General features: G+C 44.6%; 1 protein-coding gene across 1 annotated transcript in view; it reads right to left on the bottom strand.

The window, feature by feature from the left end:
* Window positions 1–22,746, bottom strand: part of LOC127582722 (F-BAR domain only protein 2-like) — a 49,730-nt gene that overhangs the window by 15,005 nt on the left and 11,979 nt on the right. The window contains 18 exon segments of the mRNA XM_052038284.1: window positions 503–632; window positions 727–752; window positions 1,031–1,055; window positions 1,840–2,010; window positions 2,787–2,836; window positions 2,839–2,857; window positions 3,389–3,413; window positions 5,080–5,151; window positions 5,465–5,480; window positions 5,753–5,797; window positions 6,064–6,160; window positions 7,808–7,906; window positions 9,413–9,432; window positions 9,435–9,516; window positions 11,859–12,011; window positions 12,672–12,813; window positions 13,268–13,342; window positions 14,382–14,473. Of these exon segments, the coding sequence (XP_051894244.1) occupies window positions 503–632; window positions 727–752; window positions 1,031–1,055; window positions 1,840–2,010; window positions 2,787–2,836; window positions 2,839–2,857; window positions 3,389–3,413; window positions 5,080–5,151; window positions 5,465–5,480; window positions 5,753–5,797; window positions 6,064–6,160; window positions 7,808–7,906; window positions 9,413–9,432; window positions 9,435–9,516; window positions 11,859–12,011; window positions 12,672–12,813; window positions 13,268–13,342; window positions 14,382–14,473 (1,339 nt within the window).

Below are 22,746 nucleotides of genomic sequence, written 5' to 3'. Positions count from 1 at the left end.
GGTGGTTGGGGCGAGGATGTGGGTGAGGGATGATAAGCTCAGTATTATCTGACAAATAATAAAGCTCAATGAATAGATAGTTTTGGAGAAAGTTACCAAGTCAAAGTCAATGAGCAGATCAGTGAGCAACAACCAAAGCAGGGCTAGATATAGGAGTCTGTCCATCACTGCTATCTAATTGTGTGTTTTTGAAATTCACTCAAGACCGGTTACAGATGTTTTACTTGTTTTAAATGAGGACAGCTTTGTTCAAAAATTGTAAGAATTTTGATGGAGTCCAGTAGGTGAAAAAGATAAGCAACTGTACAAAACACAGCATTAGGAAATTGGCTGAAGTCTTGAAAGGTTAGCACCAATCTGTGTTGTTAGCAGAAACTAAATTCAGACAGTTATTATTGGGATCGGTTACGATAAGTAGTATTGCTGAGAAGGCTAACATTTCACTGAGTTACAAGCAACTGGTGATCACACATCTTCTATATTGTTTAAGGAGTCACCTTACCTCTCACATGAATTCCCTCAGAGTTTCCATCTACAGGAAGTGGTGCAATTGGATATTGTGTTCTGTGGGGAAGACGGAGAGTGGGAGGCAAAATGAACATCGGTGGATGGGCAAGGGATGCAATAAAAATCTACCAAGGAACAAATTCAGTCTTTTGGAAATGACTTCATATTTGAAACCAAGGCATTGAGAAGCATCATTCCACAACCTATCTCTGAACAAACCTTGGCACATACAAGCCCAAAGTGGACTTTGATGTTTGAACATGGTGTAAATTTTAAAATGGTGGAAACCTCTCTCACTTCTTGTACCCAGACATAACCAGGACCAATCACCTGGTACTACCAACACACACCATTACAAGGCTCACACAAAATCTTGCAGCACAGGAGGTGACATTTGGTCCATTGTTCTGGTGCTGGCTCTTTGAAAGAGCTCTCCATTTAATCTTCCACCCTGCTTTTCCAAGGTTCCTGCTGATTCTAAATCTTAGAGATAAAATAGTTCTGGAAGATCAACAATACTCACTGGAGGAATTCCTTTTGGTCAGAATCTGCAAAATAGAGAAGTGATTATCGAATTTGGACATTAAGTGAGCCACAAGAACCTTGCATGTTGGAACCCCACTTAACAATAGCTCCTCTACCAAAATCTCAGTGATCAAAAATGCCAAACCTGCAAGAAAACCTCCAGTCTGACAAACCATTTGCTACTACAGCAGCACAGTGGTTAAATTACCAGTGCTAGGTGTAGACCATGTTCCAGAGAATCCAGTTTAAACCCTAAAGTAACTGAGAAACCCTAGACTCAAAAGTAGCCATGACCCTGAAACTACCAGACTTTCGTAAAACCCACCTGGTCATTAATGTCCTTCAGGGAATGAAATCTTGTCCTTACCCAGTCTAGCCCATCCATGACTCTAGACCCACCAATGTGACTCGTAACTGCTCCTTGTTCAGGAGAAATGACAGATGGATAGTAAATTCTAGCTGAGCCAATGACATGAACTTTCTGGGATGGACACATCCAGAGTGAACCTGGGATGCTTTGTGCTGTCACCCCTCGGCTGTGTCCTTTGCACTAAGTAGAAATTAACATCCCATTGCTCACTTTTGTTTGATTTTAATGGTATTGGTTTATCATTGTCACTTGTACTGAGGTACAGTGAAAAACTTGTCTTGCAAACTGATCGTACAGGTCAATTCACTCTTGAAACTAGGAGTTTGCTTTAGGACTTATCTGCAACCTCATTGCCCCTGACTTTTCCCCTCTCCCCAGTCAACTCTCCCCCTTGGCCACCACTTCCCCCATCCAAAGTGATAGCAGGTCTTACTTACCATTGGATTGGAGGAGAGGACTATATTCCCTATTGACGCCTTCAGTTGCTCCACAGAAATCTCAGGATCACCATTCTGGTCTTTGACCGTCACTGGTTTGATTTCCACGTGGAACCTTCGGGGTTCATCATCGTCAGAGTCGGAATCACTGGAGCAGCAGGTCCTCTGTCCCTTCTCATGTACAGAGAGGTCAAGGAATTCCAAATGGGATTGGCAATTGGCACAATAATGACAATGGCACTGACTGTTACCACGGTGGCTTTGCCAAAACCAACATCCCCACCTCTGGGTCCATTACAATATTGGCTTCCCAGTTCATCACTTCATGCCCCAGTTGTATCTCAGCCAAATCTTAGAGTCACTCTGGACTGGATACTAACTGGGTCTCAAGGTCTTCTCTCACCCCAGGTTGCCTCCTCCTCCACCATTAACCCCACTACCCTACAAAATGGTCCAGGATGCAAACGCAGGCTTTTTAGAAAGAGTAAATAATTGGGATAAAGGATTACATGCTTTGCGTTGGGTACTCCTGATCAGTGATCCTGTTCATGGTTTGCCAGGGACCACTCCACACCACCTCGATATTAGTTCCGGGGTTATAGTTTCACATTATCTGCCAGTTACCAGGGAGTTCGACCATAAGTAAAAGTAGTGTTCCCCAAGGTGTGCACAATGTGAACTCGGGTTTTGTCCCACTCAGTTGCATTTTTCTGTGTGTCTCAACTCAGAGTCTGAAGGTCACTTTCTAGTTCCACTCCAGTCTTCCAAGATGGAGTCTCAACATTGTAGAAGTTGTAAAAGGCTACAGGTACAGACAAACCTGTCCTTGTCTGGAGGCCTTGGAATCAGGAAAGTGATGCAATGGGGAGATTTTCTGAGGGCTCCATGCAACACTGCAGTGTTCAGCAGAAAGGTTCAGACAAGAAGAACGACAGCCAAGGACACACAGAGGCAAGGATATAATTCTGGGTCACATCAGGTCTGATGGTGTAACCTTTTCATCGACCTCTGGGGAATTCTGTAAATCAAAACACTTCCAAATAACCGAGTACTAGGTACACCTCTGCACTGTCCCAATACTAAGTCTAGAAAGGCAGGTGGATCCCACTGGCACAACCTACAATGGGCAACAGGCAGGAATGGAACCCAAGAGGCTGAAGTGCCATTCACCATGGTGAAACAATGATGTTGAAAAGCTGCATTGTGCCATGAAACCACAGAGAATGAATGACCCCAGTAGCAGCAGGAATTCCAGCAGCACTATAGTGAACAACTTGCTGTGATGCATTGAGTATCATGGTGACTCACTGTCTAGTCTTGTACATGAAACATGATTACTTGAGTGAGGTATGAGGCAGGGTGGGTGCAGTTGCTACCTTCAAGCCCCCACTCAATGACTGCTAGGCCAGGATGGTCCTCACTGGCCCAATGGTTAGTATAATGAGCCAATAGCAAAGTAATTTTTTTTAAACAGCCAAATTAGAAGAAGAAACTAGAGCAAAAAAAAACACTAGCGAAGGGTGCATTAACACAGAGTGCATCTACTTACAATGGAGTCAGCGTCTGGAGAGCCCCTACAATAGGAGTAAAGACCAGAGTTAGTGGTGGAAATCAATACTGGCAGAGTGACCCACTCTTCCACCTCCACTGGACAAGTACTCCTTGAAGAGTATTTGATGCATGCAAGGTAAAAACTTACAGCCATGAAATAGCTCAGAGGTATTCTGGGAAGAAGGCCAAAACTGAGAGTAACTTTAAAGTGCTGAAAGACTGACTGTAAATATACTTTTTACTCAGCAACCAACAGATGAGGAAATGTTTTACAAATAGTACACACAGCTACTGAAAGCAGCATAATTGTACAGTGTGAGTGAGAATGAGACTATTGACAAAGGCTATGCACATCTAGTCAGATCTAATTTTATTTATTCACTTTCTGGGTGGCATCAGGAAGGTTAGCGTTTATTGCCCATCCCTAATTGCTCTTGATAAAATGGTGGTGAGAGACCTTCTTGAATTACTGAAGTCTTTCTGTTGAAGGTATTCCCACAGTGCTTTTGCAAGGAGAGTTCTGGAATTTAGACTATTGACAAGGAAGGGCTGGTGATATAATTTCAAGTCAGGATGGTGTACAACTTGGAGGGAACCTGAGGTGGTGGTATTCCCATGCATCTGTTGCCCTCTCTGAATGGTGATGGAGTGCATGGGTTTGGGTGGTGCTGTCAAAGTAGTTTTGGTGAGGGACTGTGGTGCATTTTACAGATGTACACACTGCAGCCAATGCGCACCAGTGGTTGAGGGGAATTATTGGATTATCAGAGAGAAAAACATGCTTTTATTCACCTCCTCTTATCTAGCTTATTTTGGACTCAAAGTTTAACATGAATTGACAGTAGAAATTCACTTTTTGTGGTGGAGAATCAAACTGCAGTGTAGGGCCTTCAGGAGGGACATTAACTCAGCCTGGAGCCTAAACACTTGATCAGGTGAAAGAGGAATTGATACTGACCCAGTAAACACCAGATAAAACAGCTTAAAACCCCTTTTCAGCATTGACAACCATTGCTTCAATTCTAGTGTGTATTAACCAGTACAACAATTTAAAATAGCTACTCTTGACCGTAATGGCATCAAGTAAAATCATTGTCTCCCAAATAAAATCGTATTGTACAGTTCCTCCCACCCCTCTGATCTCCCCAGCTCCAACCACTCAGTCCACCCCAACTATTTCCACACCTCAGCCTCTCACATCCCCCTAGCCTGGTCATGTTTCATTGCAGCCTTGGCTGACAAACAGCATCTGGTCTGGAACTGGTGGATCATCACGGGCTTTATGGAGGGAATGCACTCTCTCTCAGTAGGGAAGTCCAGGACGGGGTGGGGTGGGGTGGGGGGGTGGTGGTGTGGGACAAGAGAGAAAAGGGGAAATAATCTCAGGAGTTAGAGCACAGCACACAAAGCATTCAGAGAGCTGGTGCTCTCTTCCGAGAAGCTGTGGGTGATAATGCTTTGACAACAGTTTTGTTTTGTTCAGGAGCAAACTGAGCAAAAAGGCAGGGAAATGTATTGAGCTCCAGATAACGCTGGGCATTAACTATGGGGGCAGATGGAATGAGTGGGCGAGTACAAGATGGAAGAATCTGACGTGGATGTGGAAAGGATTGGGACTGGCTGCATCACTGTGCCACACACTGGTGTGCTTTTGGAAGGCGAGTAGAATGGGACCAAAGAGCTACTCACGTGGAGTCTGTGTCCTTCTCTCTCTTGCCGAGACCCGGGATCACAAATGATTTCCTTTTGGTTTCTTTGATGCTGTGTTGAGAAGAAAAAGAAAAGACAATATTTTGTAACCAGTGACTGAAGTGAACAAACTCTTCACTATTTTGTAAGCTGAAGGATAGAGCACTAACCACCCCAGCTCCCTCATGTTTCACTCGAGTGGTCTCATCAGTAAAGTTGTGCAGGAGTTTTGGTTCTCAGACTGGGATGGTCTCCACTCCTCATTCAGCCAATTCCAGTTGGGGAGGGAGAACAGAGTTTAACAAACAATCTTGAAACCTGGGATTAGGGAGCAGGAGGAAGGAGTTGAACAGACTTCCTGCACTAGACCACTGTGTGATGTTACCTCATGGAATTGTTGTCTGTGAGAAAGAAGGCCAGCAGGAACACAACAGAAAACAAGAGAGGCATGTGATGTGGGAGGACTAAGCTCAGCTGTAATTCCTACCATAAAACATCCTGCTCAAAACCATGGAGAGTTGGCACTATCAGGATGGGTGTGGATAGTGGAAGTGGCAGTTTCACTGAGCTGATCTAACATTAGTCAAGTTGACTAATAGGTTGCTCACTCCCTGGCCTAGTGTGCTGGTGGTTCATGCACCAAGGAATAGCAATACAATGAGAAGTAACTTACCTTCCAGAACCACTTCTGGGTTACACTCCTCAAATTCGACGGGCCCTGCAACAGGGAGCACAGAGGCAGCTTTTAGACGAAGATCAACTCTCACTGCAACAGAACCACACTAAAAACAGCATTTCCACCCCTCACCACACCCTCTCTACCTCCTCCCCACAGAAAACAGCCCACCACCCATCTGCTCTCCAGAGGAAAAGACCATCACCATCCAACAGCCCCTTAAGGGGGGGGATAAACAATCCAGCTTCCCTTGGGTAGTGACACCGCCAACACTCGCCTCCTCAGGCAGAGGAACAAGCACTCATTACCTGGCTTCTCCTTGCCAGTGCCTTTGGTCAGGACATATTTCTGGATCAGATCCTGCACTCGGATATTCTCTGCGTTCTGCTTGAACTCTTCATGGACCTGAACAAGGAAATACATGTGATAGAAATGGACAGCATGCACCAGAGCAGCTTGCCAAAACTTCTCAAACAGCACTTCCAGAGCTGTGACCTCTACCACCAGAAGGTCAATGGCAGCAGGCAGAAAGCAAGGTCATCAGTTCCACGTTCCTCTCTAACTCAAACACTATCCCCATTTGGAAATATATTGGCATTCTATCAGGTCTATATCCTACAATTATCAATTCAACAGGCACAAGGACTGCAGCACTTCAAGAAGGCAGCTACCCTCATCTTGCTCAAGGGGAAATATGGGTGGGCAATTAACACTGGACTTGCCAGCAATGCCCATACCCTGTGAACGAGAGAAAAATAAAACCTTAACCTTGTAAAAATCTCAGGATGCCTTCCAGTTGTAGGTTAGTTCCATATCCAGATCTAGCACTTTTCTCTTCAATGCACTCTCTCTGCCTGGAGCAAGATGTCAAGTGCCTGGGGATCCTGGCTAAAGATACATTCTTACAGTGCGACCCAGCAGGATAGTCAACCATGAGAAGGTCATGTTGGTCACCACGGTTCAGCTCCTGGGCACTTGGAAACCAACATGGAATGGGAATCCTGGGTATCCACAATACCAGACAGTGCATAATCCTCTGATGGGATTCAGATCAACTCCCAGCAGATACAATCAGTGACACACTGACTTAAAACTCCATTCCAGAGAGAAGGCAGAGGAGGGCACCAGGCCAGCAAACCCAGTGAAACCAACTCATGAAATCTATTTGGAGAACCCTAGTAGAGAGAGTAGAGTGAGCCCAGTCAATAGGATCAACACAAGAATTTCAATAATCAAGGCCCTTAACCCTCTCACTCAAACTCTCTCTCAAATATTTCAACCCACCATAGAATCCCACCCCTGGTGCTCCATCTCTTCATCAAATTGGCTGTGAAGGCCACTTGTTTTTTGCTTTAGTCCTGCTTAGAGGCCATACCTCCAAACAGCAAAACCCCCACCACCGCTCTTCATTAAATATCACAACAATCAGCTTTCCTCCTCTTGCATTTTATATTTTATTCGCTCACCCCCATTTAAACTATGTATAAATATAAACTTGGATGTATCAGGACCACTGTGACTACTGGCCATATAAATGAAAATGAGGAAGAGGAGGCCGTTCAGCTCCTCAAGCTTGTTCCACTATCCAATTAGATCATGTATGATCTTCACGTCATCTTCAAACAATTCCCTTAAAAAACTGAGAGCAGGATTTGTTTTAAACTTTTCACTTGGGCCTAGTTTTAGCATTAACTTGGGGATGAGGTTCCAAATTTCCATCACCCTTTATGTGAAGAACTGCTTCCTGACATCACCCCTGAATGACCTGGTTCATTAAGGCTCTGGGCTCCCCTACTGAACAGATGTGCCATAGACAGTGGTCATGACAGCGACTCCCACAACCCGTACAAAGGGATATAAAGAAGGAAATAGTTCCTCTCTGTCTGTCCTACTGAATTGTTTCCTTGATCCAATCACCCTTAATCATCTACACTCAAGGGATTACAAGCTTGGTCTAGATAACATCCCTCATGACTTAACTCTTTCAGTTCCATTATCATTCCTCACCAACACTTTCAGACATCAGAGTGAATGATGGAACTTGGTGCTCACCTGACCCAGTTGCACATGTGTATCTTCAATGGAGTTGGAGTAGGATTTGATTAATGCCTTCATGTGTCTCAGATGATTCTCTTCAATTCGCTGGAACTTCTGCCAAATTAGCGGATTAAAATATTGGGGGTAAAAATAAGTGACAAGTTTTCTGAGTGTCACACCCAGCCCAGAGGCAGTCTGGCCTCATTAAACTTTTGAGATCAAGTCTTTGCATGGTGACCAGCACTACATACATTCCCAGAACACTCCTTCCCCTGAAATCTTCTGTGACAATTTCACTATATCCTCCCTGATTAATTTCTAAACTTCACATGCTATATTATGGGCCTCTATGTGAGTAGCTAAATTCCTCTGAGAAATGCATGTGCTTTGCTCTTCTGGATTTTTTTTATTTTCAATGCAATCCCATTTTTGCACCATGCAAGTCCACTGCTGGGGACTGAACCCCAGAACAGTGTAGGTCCCCTGACTGTAACAGCAACGAATAGTCAAAGCACAAACAGATCCTACTGCTCACTCATACACTTCTTTCTGAACCTCTGTGTCTGAACTCAATTTGACACAGACACAGCGTTGTATTACAGACCCTCACTCATTAATCCAGGTACAACTTTGTGTGGCAGTCCAAGATCCACAAACTCTAGGAGAAAAATCAGGTCATGGAAATACCACGATCTCAGAAATTCCACTCTACTGTCAACTGAGGTACAGTGGGAAGCACTCTTGTCAGACATTCTGGGATCATACCCCAGTTCTGATGCTGGAGGAAACCAAGCTGATACTCCCAGTATTGCACTGAAGGGAGCAGTAGAGAGAGACAATGAGGAGTTAAACAGTGGCTCTATTGCTTTCCCCAAGCAAATGTAAATGCACCTTGGTTACTACTCCAATGAGAAGTGAGAGAAGCAAGGGGGCACACTTCTGTTTAGACAACATCATAAAAACAGATCACCTGGTCATTATTCACATTGCTGTTTGTGGGAGGTTGCAGTGGATTGGCCATTCTATTTCCTACTTATGAAAGAGAATTTACAGTAAAACAATCATCCAGCAACCAATCAGAAGTCTTGATATTCTGGAATACAAGCAGGGGTCAAGAGAATAAATAGGGTGTGTGGCCAGAGCTGGTGGTCCAGAGTTTGACTGGGATTGGGATCAAGGTTGTGAGCTGGGGTTGTAGTCTGGAACATTAGGTCTCAGGAACATGGATAGGTTTATGGCCGGGGCTGAGAGTGCTTTGTATTTCCTGCTCGTTTACACCCCTGGGTTCACTGGAAAATATTTATTACTGCGTAACATGTAAATAAATGAAATAAAGTGTGTTTGGTATTGTATAACATCCAATAGCCTGAAAATCTGCTAGTCTAGCATTACTGAAGTCCCAGGTGTGTTGGATTATTGGAGTTTTCCTGCACTCCCAAAGTAGTTCACTGACTGTAAAGTATTTGGGACATCTTGAGACAAAGGGTGCAGTAGAAATGAAAGTCTTTCCTTCAATTTCCCGACCCCAAGTCTATTCTCTCACACCAATCACATCCACCTCCTGCCTCACAGCTTGAACGCAAACCTTTCTGACAGATCCAGCAACATGTAGACTCAAACCTGGGCAGCCTCCGCCATCTCTGCTGGTAGTCGGACCTTGCACAGTGATATTTCTCAATGCTGGCCTTGTAGGACTTGGCAGCTTTCTTGGATTTCAGTTCTGCCTGTGGGAAGGAGCCAAGTTCCATCAATATGTACATTCCCTTAAAGCACAAAAGGTAACAGGTAAAGTGGCCCAACTACATTACAAGAGAAATTAAAGATAGTTTTAAATGTAAGAAAAAGGCTTACACAGCTGCCAGAAGAAGCAGCAAGCCTGAAGTATGGGAACAATTTAGAATTTAGCAGAAGATGACTGGGAAATAGTATTTAGAGTAAACTGGTGAGAAACAAAAAAAATTATAAGAGCCTCTATGGATATATAGTAAGGAAAGACTAGCAAGAGCAAATGTGGGTTTTTAACAAAGCAGGAGGATTTATCATGAGGAATAGGAAAATGGCAGAAGAATTAAACAAATACTGTGTGTCCATCTTCACTGAAAACATAAGAAAAATCCAAGAAATACTGAACAAAGGTCTCAAATGAATGAGAAAATAAAAGTAATTGTTAAAAAAAAAGTTAAAATGCCAGTAACCTGGTAATTCCCAAAGATCTGATGATCTACATTCCAGAGTTCTGAAAGAGGTGACTTTAGAGGAAGTGGATCTGGGTTATATCCTCCAAAATTCCACAGATTTAGGTAGAGGGAAGGGTAGCAAATGTGTCTTACCTTAAGAAAGGAGGGAAGAGAGAAAATAGGAACTACTGATCTGTATCAGCAGTTGGGAAAATTTGAGTCTATAAAGGATTTGAGATCAAGACATTTAGAAAATAATGGATGGAACAGAGTCATTATGGATCTAGGAAAGGGAAATAAGTTTGTTTAAGCTTTTGGAGTTCTTTAGGATGTATTGAGTGTAGTAGATAAGTGGGAAACCAGTGGATGTGGTGTATTATATTTTCAGAAGGTTGCTGAACAAGGTGAAAGCATAATAAATTTTGGGTAATATATTAATGTGGACTATGTTAACAATTAGGGGGAGAAAAGGAAGCAATAAATGGGTCTTAGATTGATAGGCTGTGACTAGTAAGATACTAAATATGCAGGTGCAACAGGTAATAAGAAAACTGTACATTGGCTTTTATAATGAGATGATTTGAGGACGTGGATAGATATATTACTACAAGCAAATGGGGTCATCGTAGATAAGCATCACAGGGCATGGATGAGGTGGGTGTAAGGACCATTTCATGCTGCACAATTCTGTGACGACTGCAGTTATAGAGTGCTTTGGTGAGACCACACCTGGAGTATTGTGTACGGTTTTGGTCTCCCTACCAAAAAGGAAATAAAAGGATATACTTGTTGCAGAGGGAACGCAACGGATGTTCACTAGGCTTGTTCCCAAGGATGAAAGGTCTATCGGATGTGCAGAGATTGGCTAGGCCTCTATTCTCACTAGTTTATAGAGGAACGAGAGGTGACCTCAATGAAATGTACAAAATTCTTAGATGGCTCAGTGGGGCAGAAGAGGGAAGGAAGCTCTCTCGCCGCCGCCTTCTCCCCCCCCCCCCCCCCCCCCCCCCCCCCCCCCCCCCCCCCCCCCCCCCCCCCCCCCCCCCCCCCCCCCCCCCCCCCCCCCCCACCGCTCTCCCTACCACCTCCAACCCGGCTGAGGGTTCTAAAATTAGGGTTCTCAGACTAGGCCACATAGGGCCAAAATAACTTCACTCAGAGGGAGGTGAATCTTTGAAAATCTCTACCCTGGAAGGATGGGGAGGCTCAGTCACTGATTTAATTTAAAACAGATTAATAGATTTTGTGGATATTATAAGAATCAAAGGATATGGGAATAGGACAGGAAAATGGTTTTTGAGGTAGAACCAGAGCCATTTTGTATGGCAGAGCAGATTGGTCCAATTTCTTACATTCCGTTCTTACCGCTGCATAGAGAGACTGGCTTGGGGGAGGAAGCTGTGAACACGCCACATCCACATCCACACCCAGCACTCCCCCCCCCCCCCCCCCCAGGATAGGGCAGACTCAGGAGGGATGCCATGCCCCTGGCGAGTGTTGGTGATCAAAGAATCAGCTGCTTGTACAATTTAGACGTCCTCTCACCCTGATCTTTTGATCTCTAAGTGGATATATTGGCTGATCAGCTGACTTGAAAATGAGCCCTGCAGCCACCATCCATACACTGAACATGGTGAATAAAACTCTCTCTGTTGTGGTACTGCACAGCCTGAGGCATCTCTCAGTGCCACGATTAACTCTAGTGATTCCCTCACAGTCACAGTAAAGCCAATATTGCCATGTGATACAGACCATGCAGAGAGTCCTAACCCAGACAATGGTCAATAGGGCAAGCCTTAGTAGTTAATCCATTCACCACCCTGCTCCCACCAGCCCTCCTTTGCTGCTAACAGCAAAACAGAGAAATTCTAGGGATCAACGTTAGTCACCTTATCAACTTCCTTCTGAGATGCTCTGTCCTTTTTCAGCTTGTCCCATTCCAGCCACTTGCTGTGATAATTGTCCTTGCACTTCTGCAGGAGCTGGACACTAGATTGGACATTCTGGACTGCTTCCAGCGTTCCCGAAACCTCCTCCTTCGTCTAGGAGAAAAGGAAAGAGGGACATTGCTCACATTATGTCCAATCTGTACATAATACACAAAATATCAGTGTCTAATATTGTTGATTGGGTTGTTCATAAACTAAACATCTGGTAGCAACATCAGATGCTCAGCACCACTCCGAGCAAACCGGAAGGGCAACACAGTGGCACAGCTGGTAGTGCTGCTGCCTCACGGCACCAGTGAACCAGGTTTGATCCTGACCTCTGGTGTTGTCTCTGTGGGATATTACATGTTCTCCCCGTGACCAAGTGGGTTTCCCCCAGGTGCTCCACTTTCCTCTCACATCACAAAGGTGAGCAGTTGGTAGGTTAATTGGCCATTGTATAATTGCTTCTGGTGTGTACATGAGTGGTAGAATCTGGGAGGGAGTGATGGGCATGCGAGAGAGATAATAGGTTGTAAGGAAATAAGTGCTCTGTGAGCCGGTATAAACGATGGCCAAATGGCTTCTCGTGTGGTAAGGAAATATGAAATTTAAATATGATAATCCAGGAGAGTTCCTTTTGGATGGTGAATGTGGAAGGGTCAAGGGAATAGGTTGTGGGGGGCGGGCGGGGGAAGGGGGAAGGAAGAGGGAGGGAGGGAGGGAGAGATTGGGCGTAGTAGTGATGTGAATAAAGCCATTGCGCTGGCTCACCTTCCTGTGCACTTTGACCTGCTCCTCATTGAATCGGTTCATCTCTTTAATCAAATCGTGGAGTTTCCTCACCAGCTCCAGATGGCACAGCGCTAACTTATCAACCGAAATCCGAAACACCTCCCACATCGGAGCAAAGGTCCTGCAAAATCCATAGCATTACTGTCTGCATGGCACCCAATTGGCTGCAGTTACAGTCCATATTCTCTGGGTGGGAAGCACCACAGATCATAGTGACTCCCTCCCCCCTGGGAGTTAAGATGCACTGACCACACGCTGATCCTGGCACTCAGGACATTGGGGCCATAAGGTGACCATGACCAACACTGGCCACACCCACCCCAGCCCACAGGATACTGAGCACACTAACCGCACTCAGCTCTTCTGGTTTCTGGTTCCCAGTCAGGCCACAGGCATCTTGGTTAGAGAACATCTGATGAGGTGACATAATCAGAACCCACCCACGAGGGAGAGTCTGAACGTACAGGAAAGAGGAGCCAAGTGGTGCAAGTGACCGCACACCAAGAAGCCCAGTTTGAGGTGTGCAGGACTCTTGCCTGCTTCTGTACAGGGGAAGGAGAAGAGCCAGAACTTACCCCAGCATGCTGTTAGTGCTCACCATCTTAGACAGCTTGGACATGGACTTGGAGTAGGATTCCTCGATCAGCGCTCTGCAGGATGAGAGCCACTAGTAAATACCAAGAAATTATTTAATAAAAACCAGCAGAAAGTTTCAGTTGTTATGCACTTTACATTTAAAACTCCAGGTGAAAAATCCCAAACAGGGATACTGGCATGTTACACAAACTCAACAGTCCAAGCCACAGAGACAAGCTGCTCAATCAGCAGCTCAAAGACCTGTCACTCAAGAATGCAAGACATGAACTGGAGGTGGCCATTTGGCCCCTTGAGTTCTGTTCTCTTTCTCAATATCATGACTGACCCCAAGCATAGTCCCCACTTGGTTGCCAATCCCTGCATTCCTCTTCCTCCCCCCACCCAATTCCTTTAGCGCCCAAGAAACCATCTGTCAGAGCTTCAAATTCTTAACAACAGCATGCAGTGCTCTCAGGGAGAAAATTCAGGAATTCACAACACTCTGATCGAAGAACTGTCTCCTCACCTCAGTCCTAAATGGCCAACCCTTGCCAAAAGATAGTGCTCCTGTTTCTAGACCTTTGCCAGTGGGAACAGCCTCTCAACAATGGACCTGTTAATCCCTTTCTGAATCATGTATGCCTTAACGAGATCACTTCTCATTTCTCTAAACCCAGTGATGTAGGCCAATTCAATTAAATCTCTTCTCTCCACGATCCCAGAAGTCAGTGAATCTACACTGCACTTCCATAGCAAACATATCCTTCCTTAGGTACAGGGATGAAGGCTGCATGAAGTGCATCATGCGAGTTCTCACCAAAGCCTGGGACATTGAAGCAGGATTTCTTTATACTGTTACACTCTAACCCCTTGACATGAAGGCTAACAGACCAGTGGCTTCCTTACCTGCTGCGGCTGCAATGTTACTGTCTGCAACTACTGAAGGAATCAATCCTAAATCTCCATGTTTTCCCTCTCTGGGTCCTGAGGTCCACAAATAACAACTCTCCTTGGGGTCCATAAGCTTTGCTTACCCTCCATACTTCAAGACCACCTCTGCAAGAGCTCGAATAAAAGGAATGAAGTGGGCGGAGTCTGATGATTGGGACTCACCTTTCCCTTACAAAATCAGCCAGCTCTTTGACCGAGATCTGTCCATGTTTCATATTGTGGTAAAGTACATCAAAACCATTATTTTTCTCCCCCTGTATCAGGCAAAATAAAGGTGTGTTAATACAGACCCCCAAACCAACAAGCCCTGGTCTGCCTAGTCCAATATCCACAGAAGCAGACCAACATGAATCCATTGAATGTACTTGAGTCACTGCTTATTCCTTGTGAGAGTCACACTTTTTGTAACCGTACAGGACCAATGCTTATTCAGGATGATGATCAATTTCAGCCTGACTGTACAATGTTTTCCTTCTACTTTGCAACCTGGTTTAAAAGGAAGCAGAATCTTTTTAAACTGCTTTTATGAGACTTCCTCAAAACTCTCCAGCTTGTACAGCATCTGTCTGATGTGACCACAAATCCATTGCCTGGTGAAAAGAAGAAATAGGAGTAGGCCATTCAGTTCCTTGTGTCTGCTCCACCATTCAGCAAGATCACAGCTGAATCTTTTGTCATTGTTATTTTCCTGCACAGCCCTATATCCACTAGTACCACAAAAAAAATCATCTGTCTCGAATACACTCTGCAACTGAGCCTCACAGCCCTCTTGGGTAGAGGATTTCACAAATTCACTACCATTTGGGAGAAGAAATTTCTTCTTATTCCCCACCGTGCATCGCTGATCCGTTTGAGACTGAGCCCTGGTTTTAAACACTCTAGCTAGGGGAAAAACAGCATCACTGCACCTATCCTATCAACCTCCATAAGATGCAACACACAAAGTACTGAAGGAACTCAGCAGGTCAGACAGCATCTATGAAGGGAAATCGACAGTCGACGTTTCTGGTCGAGACTCTTCATCTCGGAGCTCCATAAGAATTTTGCACGTTTCAATGAGATCACCACCCAATCTTCAAATTCAAGATGATAACCCCAGTCTGCTCAATTTCTTCCACCCCCAAGGATTGATCTGATGAATCACCATTCCACTATATCCTTGTCTTGGTGCATTGCAGTATTTTGACACAAATCTCTGACATCGAGCTAATGCAGGCTGACACTCTTAAGAGGTACGGAGGAAGAGCACACCAGAGACATCTTCGTTTGGATGAGATGTTAAATTCAGTCCTTGTCTGTTCTCTCAGATGGATTTAAAAGATCCCACTATCCTATTTTGGAAAAAAAACAGATGAGTTCTTCCTGGAGTTTTTGTGCCCATATTTAGCACTTAACACATCAGAACAGATTGTCTGCCATCATCATTGTGTCATTCATGGGAGTTTCTGTGCATAATATTTCCCATGCTGCAAGAGTGACAACCCTTCAAATGTATTTCAATAGTTTGAATGGACTTCATGGATGTGCAAAGAAATTCCCTCTCTTGGGAAACACACCCATCCAAAAGTGACCATTCTGCATGTTGGGTCATTCAGCTGTGAGTAGAGTGTGAAAAAGTGGAAGAGTGATGAAAAAAAGGTCAGTTCTTTCCAGCTTTGAGGATGGGTAGAGGTGTTGGGGGATTGGACATTGGACAGGGAGAGACAGGGAGAAAAATAATACACATTCTCAGGGTGGGATCTTGTTGCTCATGACCAATGGGAAACTCTGCCCCACTGAGACACAGATGTTTCTCAGGAAGTCCTTATTCTCTCATTACAATGCAGAGGGATCCTCAGAGCAGTCATTGCCTTTTCTCAATTCCTGCCCACAACCCCAAGTGCACAGTTCCTCATTGGATCTTTCTGTGCTGTAACCCTCCTCCTGCAGACAGCTGTGGACCTATGTCTGTAGCTGCCCTCCCATCTCAAAAAACCATGGTCTGGTCACTGGCAATTTCACACTTCTGTCAGTGCTCTCAGTTCCTGACAGTTGCTTTGAGGTTTGAAAAAACATGCCAGTTTTCCCCTTTTGTCTTATCCCCACCTGCACCACTCCCCATCCTAGACCCAGGTTGGTCATTTCCATGGCTGCTGGAGTCAAAGAGCCAGACCCAGGGCTGGCTACAGCCAGTGTCTGTTTCCACCCAAATGTGTTATTACTGGTGGACCTATTTAACTCATGAAAGTGAGCGTTTAACAAACCCAAGGGGCTTGCTCAATGACTTCAAGGGCAGTTAAGAGTTGGCCACTTTGTTGTTGGTCTGGAGTCTCATATCAGCCCAGAACAGGCAAAGAGAGCAGATTTTCTTCCCTAAAGAGCATTGGTGGACTAGCTGGGTTTTTACAACCTGAAAACTTCCCAATTACTTTTACTGTTTATTTCCATTGTGGGGGGGGGGGGGGTGGTTGCTTATCATCGCAGTTACATTTCTTATTTTGTTTAACCAAACTTCCTCCCAAGAACAGAGACTCAGATTAAGAAAGCCACTTTTGAACTTCTCACATCTTCGTTTGTAACCTCCACTTTCCTCATTTTGTTTTAAAGAATTACTGTAGAGCTCACTTTGGGGAACAAGTTTCTAGGTTGCCTGGGAAGCAAATTTGAAGCAAGTCCCAACCAGGCCTCTGTTTCTGGGGCAATATGATGAAATAATAGCTGGGATTTGGGGGGTTGGTGGTGTTGAGCACAGTGGTGCAGCAGGTAGTCCTGTTACCTCATCACTCCAGTGACCTGGGTTCAAACCTTAACAACAATGCTGCTTCTGTGGAGTTCTCCCTGTGACTGCGTGGGTTCTTCCACCCACCCCCCCCCCCCCCCCCCCCCCCCCCCCCCGGGGTGCTCCTGTTTTCTCCCACAATCCCAAGGTGTGCTGGTTGGTAGGTTAATTGGCTGCCATAAAGTACTCCCCACGTAGGTGGGTTGTAGGAGTATCAGGGTGTGTTGATGGGCACGTGTGAGAGGGTTGGTTACAGGGAAGGAAATGGGATGATGGGAATGATCTGAGAGCAGTACAAGTGCAAAAAAAGGCTGAATGGCCTCCCTCAATGTCATAGGATATGAGATTTGAGTAAAGGATCTCAAGTCTAGGGTCAGTCATCCATCAGAAAATAGACAGCGAGGTTCAGAGTTGTCTCAATGACTGGACTGGAATTTCTTTCCTTTCCCAAAATAAAAGCTCACTTGCTCTCTCCACTGCACAAAAGCAACCACTTCCTCCCAGAAAGATTTAAGAAATCACTCACTAACTGTTTCAAAGCCCAATTTATAGCTCCATGTCTTTTTTTAAAAAAATCTTCCTATATAGTGTGTTCTAGGTTGAACATTAGAAGGGCTCTGAAGCAGGTGGTCTCCCGACTGAAGTTTGTAAACTTGGCAGAAAGGGATCTCTGGCACAACCTCAGCGCCTCAACCAGGAAGAGAGTATGCCAAGGGCCTTGAGAGACCCTGCAGTCATGGTCATCTGCAAAGGAAACAAATCTGATTACAGACACCACAAAGGGTTCCCCTGCTCCCTGCTGAAGGAAAGTCATTGCAAGGATCCACTTTCCTGGCTCCTTCCAGTGGCTGAAGGCCTCCTCCAAGTTGCAATGTTGAAACATAATAGACGTCATCTCCAGCAAACCAAGAGTGAAGGCTATAGCATCAACCACCATACATGGCCTTTTTCAACCTCTCAAAAGGCTTTAACTCTGACAAATAAGAGGGACTGTGGAGAATCCTCTTTAAATGTGTCTGACCTCAGATGTTGATCTCCATTCTACACCTGTTAACAATGACCCGCAAACTGCAACAGACAGTACAGTTTGTGGTCAGGCAAGGTTGCTTCATCACTCCAGTTCTCTCCTCAATCTTCCTTGCAGTGATACTACATCTCACCCTCAACAAACACCCCACTGGACTGGAGCTTACTAACAGCATGAATGGGAAACTGTTCTGCTTTCCTTGCCTTTCACTCTAGGGACAAAGGTCACTCCAATTTCAGTCACTGAGCTACTGTACACAGACAAGACTTGCATCATCATATCTCACTAGAGAGGTGCCACCAACACTACCTCTTCAATATCCTCCACATGCACTGGCAGGTTAAGCAAACCAATGGCAGCATCCTCCTCCAGACCAACATCCCTAGGCTTGGCCTTTAATTAGAACAAACTGTCCATGTATCCCACTCCTGATTCCCAAAACAAACACTCTTCCCCAAACTCAAACATGGTTAGAGATATCCAGAGAAAATGGTTCAAGCATGTTCTGCAAGCTTCCAGTAAAGTATCTTCTTCTTAGATAGGTGGGATCAAGGATGACTTGCTTCCACACCAGATCTGTGGGATCTAAACTGACTAATGAGGTCGTCGTTGCCCGACATGTTCTGCCAAGATGGGACAGGAGGTGCCTTAGTGCTGAGGCAGGTGAGTAGTTGAGAGGTGCAGCATTTCTTCCTCCATTTATGTCGGGCTTCTGTGCTTCAAATGCACGGACTTGAGTTTCACTGTCATTCTGAATGCTCCAAGTGGTCGCTGTCCAGGGTTTCCCAGAGGTTAGTGAGAATGTTGCATTTTATTCAAGGAGATTTTGAGAATATACATGAATCTTTTCCTCCTCCTAACAATCTCTTCCCATGACAAGGCTCTATTTTGGGAATCTGGCATTGGGTATGTGATTGATATGGTCCACCCAACAGAGTCAACTGCGTGTAATTAGGTTCACAATACCGGGGATGTTGACCTGGGAGAGATTACTAATATTGGTTTCCTTTTTTGTCCCCCAACGGATATGGAGTATTTTGCAGAGACATCATTGTAGTAACTCTCTAGTACCTTGAGATGCCTGCATTTTTTTTGGAGGCTTGATCCAGCATTGCAGTGAAAAAAATTGTAAGACGTCTCAGAGGAATGAAGCAGCCTTGCTTGACAGTGGTCTACATTGAATCTGATTCTGTTGTGGACCCATTAGTTAAAATGTAACGTCCTCACTGATTCGTGGGAATGCTGGCCTGTGACTGCTCAAAGTGGAGATGGAGCAACCGGGAAGGCACTATGAACCTCATTACAAATAGCAAGGGCTGCACAGCTCCCAAAGAACTCACCCACCCCATTAAGCACCTTTCTACTTCACCTGCAGCAAGGGTCTGTGGGTACTGCATTGACCTCAGCAGCCATCTCAGGATGCACAGAACTGGAGCCGAAGCAAGTTATCCTCAACCTCATGGGACTGTTTAAGAAGAGGATATGCCTTCAAGAGCAGTTCAGAGCCCAGGCAGCAGGGCCAGAGTTAAAAATCTCTCCCCTCACAAAGATTTACATGTCCATTGTGCTTTTCACAATGTCCTGAAATGCAGCACAGCAAATGAATTGCTTTTGAAGTATAGTCACCACTGTAATGTGGGAAACATGCCGATCAATGAAGCAGGATTCCACAAGCAGTGAAATAGGTTACCTGAGATTGGTTGAGGGAGAAATGCTGGTAAGAATACAGGGAAGAAATTCCCAGCTCTTCATCCAAGTTGTGGCCACAGAATCTTTTACTTTGTCCTGACAGAGCTTTAGTTTAATACCTAATGTTGGAGGGAGAGGCCGTGCTAAAGGAGCACCACAATGTGCCTGTGTGTAGCCCTTACCACAGCAGTCTTCCCTTAGCATCATCCTTGTACTCTTCCTCAGCATTGCCCCATGACAGTGAGGCCCTTGGGCAGTATAGCCATGATTTAACAATGGCAAGATAGACTTGAAGGGTTGAATGGCCTGTCTCTATGTTACCTTTCAAAGCTTCTCCACTGGTCCCTCCCCCCACCCATTGAACACCTCTAGTAACTGAGCAAGGGATCTATCCATCCCCTCTCTGAGCTTTGCTTAATTCCATACTCTGTTTAAATGTACACTGACACCGGACTGTTGTTGGTAAAGAATATGGGTGAGTCAGGGACTACAGAGAAGAAGGGACAAGAAGGATAGTCTTTAGATGTTAAGGTTAGGTGACTGGAGGTGACAACGTTCAGTGTGTTGGTGAGGGGAATACACTCAGTGGGAGGATGGGCTGGGAAATTATGAGAAGCTGAAAATTCAGGCCCACCTCCACACCGTTGTATGCCGATTTCTTTTTCTCTTTCATCAATTAATCAGAGCTTGTAAACTGAGTCGCTGACAGTTAAAACGCTGCTGCCACGCAATCTGTCATCAACATTTAATGAGGGCCAAACATGGAACGAGAGTCACTTTGAGATTTTCAAATGACAGCTGCCTCCTGACAGATCTCAGGCTGTACCAGAATGTGTCAACTCCAACACAAGCCAATTCCACCCCAAGCCCAGAGTGGTTGGCCTCCGTTCAGTTAAACTCCATGAGCCATTTCCAACCCAAACCAAGATCATTCCAAAAACCCGACATGGTGTTATATAGGCTGTCCTTATTCAATAAACATCTGTGTTAATTCCCAACTCATGTCTTACTTGGAAGAATTCGTGTTGGGAAATGAGGAGACATAATCGCTACTCATTCACTAGTACCCCTTTCCTCCCACTGAAGTCTATTCAACCCTGGTTCCCTTTCCCCAGTACTCTTGCCCTCCCATCAACAGCCACTCCCTGTACTTTAATTCACCCATCTCTCCAGTACCTTTATCCTCCAACTGAAGACCATCCCCACAATGTCCAAACATTTCCATTAATAAGGAGGATGGGTGTAATTGAGAAATTATCTCATCTTAACTTGACAGATCAGGATGCAAAATTAGAATCAATTTGGAACAAGCTAAGTAACAGCAAAGGGCAAAACACACTGGTAGGACTTATGTATTGGTTACTATGTACAAGCAATATTGGGTGTGTCATGAAACAGGAAATTAGAGGTGCAACATGCAAAATACAGTAATAATGGGACTTTAACATGCACCTATTCTGGACAAATCAAATTTGCTGTAATAAGGTGAAAGATGAATGCATCGAATTTATACAAGTTGCAACATTTTGAGGACCCAACTGGGAAAATGGCAATTTTGGATCTCATTTTATGCAATGAGAAAGAGTTAACTGATAACCTTGTTGCTGAGTGGCCTTTGCGGAACCAATGCCATTTTCACATCGAGTCTGAAACTGATGCAACTCAATGTGAGAGGCTTAAATCTAAACAACAATAACTATGAGGGTATGAGAGTAGACATCGCTGTGGTTGATTGAGAAAACACATCAAGAAGCAGAGCAGCAATGATCTAACAATGGCAAGACGGATGAAGGGTTGAATGCCCTCCTCCTGTTCCTGAACTTCCCTTCAAAGCTTTGCCACGTCCCTTTGCCACTGGTTGCACCTTTATTCCAATGGTTAGGCAATGACTAGCTTTAAAAAAAAGTAACACACTAGTTGCAAAATAAATTCCTTAAGGCACAAAATCCAAAAGATAAAGTGATTCATCTCTGGCTGTCAAGAGAACTTAAAGGTGGCATTAAATCAAAGGAAGAGGCTGATAACATTGCCAGAAATAGCAGCAGGCCTGAGGACTGGAAACATTTTGGAACTCAGCAAGAAGAGGACCAAGAGATTGATAAAGGCAGCAAGATAGAACATGAGAGCAGACTGGCAAAAATAAAAGCTTTCTGCAAGAACTTTTATAGATACAGGAAAAGACCAGCAAGGGCAAATATGATCTGCTTTCAGACACAGAAGTTAAAACTGTGCCATATAAATGAGAGAATCAGGGATCTAGCAATTATAAAGGACTGAAGAAATCACATATTCATCAAAAATAGTACTCGAGAGGTTGGTGAGCTTGAAAGGTTATAAATTCCAAAGTGCCGTTGATCTATATCCTAGAGATTTGAAAGAGGTGGCTGTAGAGATAGTGGATAATCTGGTTATCATCTTCCAAGATTCTATTGTTTCTGTGGACTGGAGGGGAGCAAATGTAACCCCACCATTTATGAAAGGAGTCAGAGAGAAAACAGGAAACTACCAACCTGTTAGCCTGATGTCAGTGGAAGGGAATATGTTGTATTCTGTAATGAAGCATATGGTAACAGAACATCTTGGAATGAATAGGAGTAAGTAGAGGTATCACGGATATATGAAAGGAAAATCACGTTTGACTAATATAATGGAGTTCTTTGAGGATGTGACTAGTAGAATAGATAAAAGGGGAACCAGAGGATGTGGAATATTTGGACTTTCATAAGGATTTTAATAAGGATGTGCAGAGAGGTTGATCAAAATCTTAGAGCACATGAAATTGAGAGTAATATACTTACATTACATTCAACAGGATCCTTGACCTCTTGACCAACAGACCGCAATCAGTGAGGATAGGCAGCAACACTTCCAGCATGGTTATCCTCAACACTGGTGCCCCACAAGGCTGCGTTCTCAGCCCCCTACTTTATTCCCTATAACTGCATGGCCAGATTCTTCTCTAACTCCATCTACAAGTTTGCAGATGACACCACCATAGTCAGCTGAATCTCAAATAACAATGAGTCAGAGAACAGGAGGAAAATAGAGCGCCT

The sequence above is a fragment of the Pristis pectinata genome, chromosome 24 (assembly GCF_009764475.1).
Source record: "Pristis pectinata isolate sPriPec2 chromosome 24, sPriPec2.1.pri, whole genome shotgun sequence".
Taxonomy (NCBI): domain Eukaryota; kingdom Metazoa; phylum Chordata; class Chondrichthyes; order Rhinopristiformes; family Pristidae; genus Pristis; species Pristis pectinata.
This window is presented reverse-complemented; position numbering and strand designations above follow the sequence as displayed.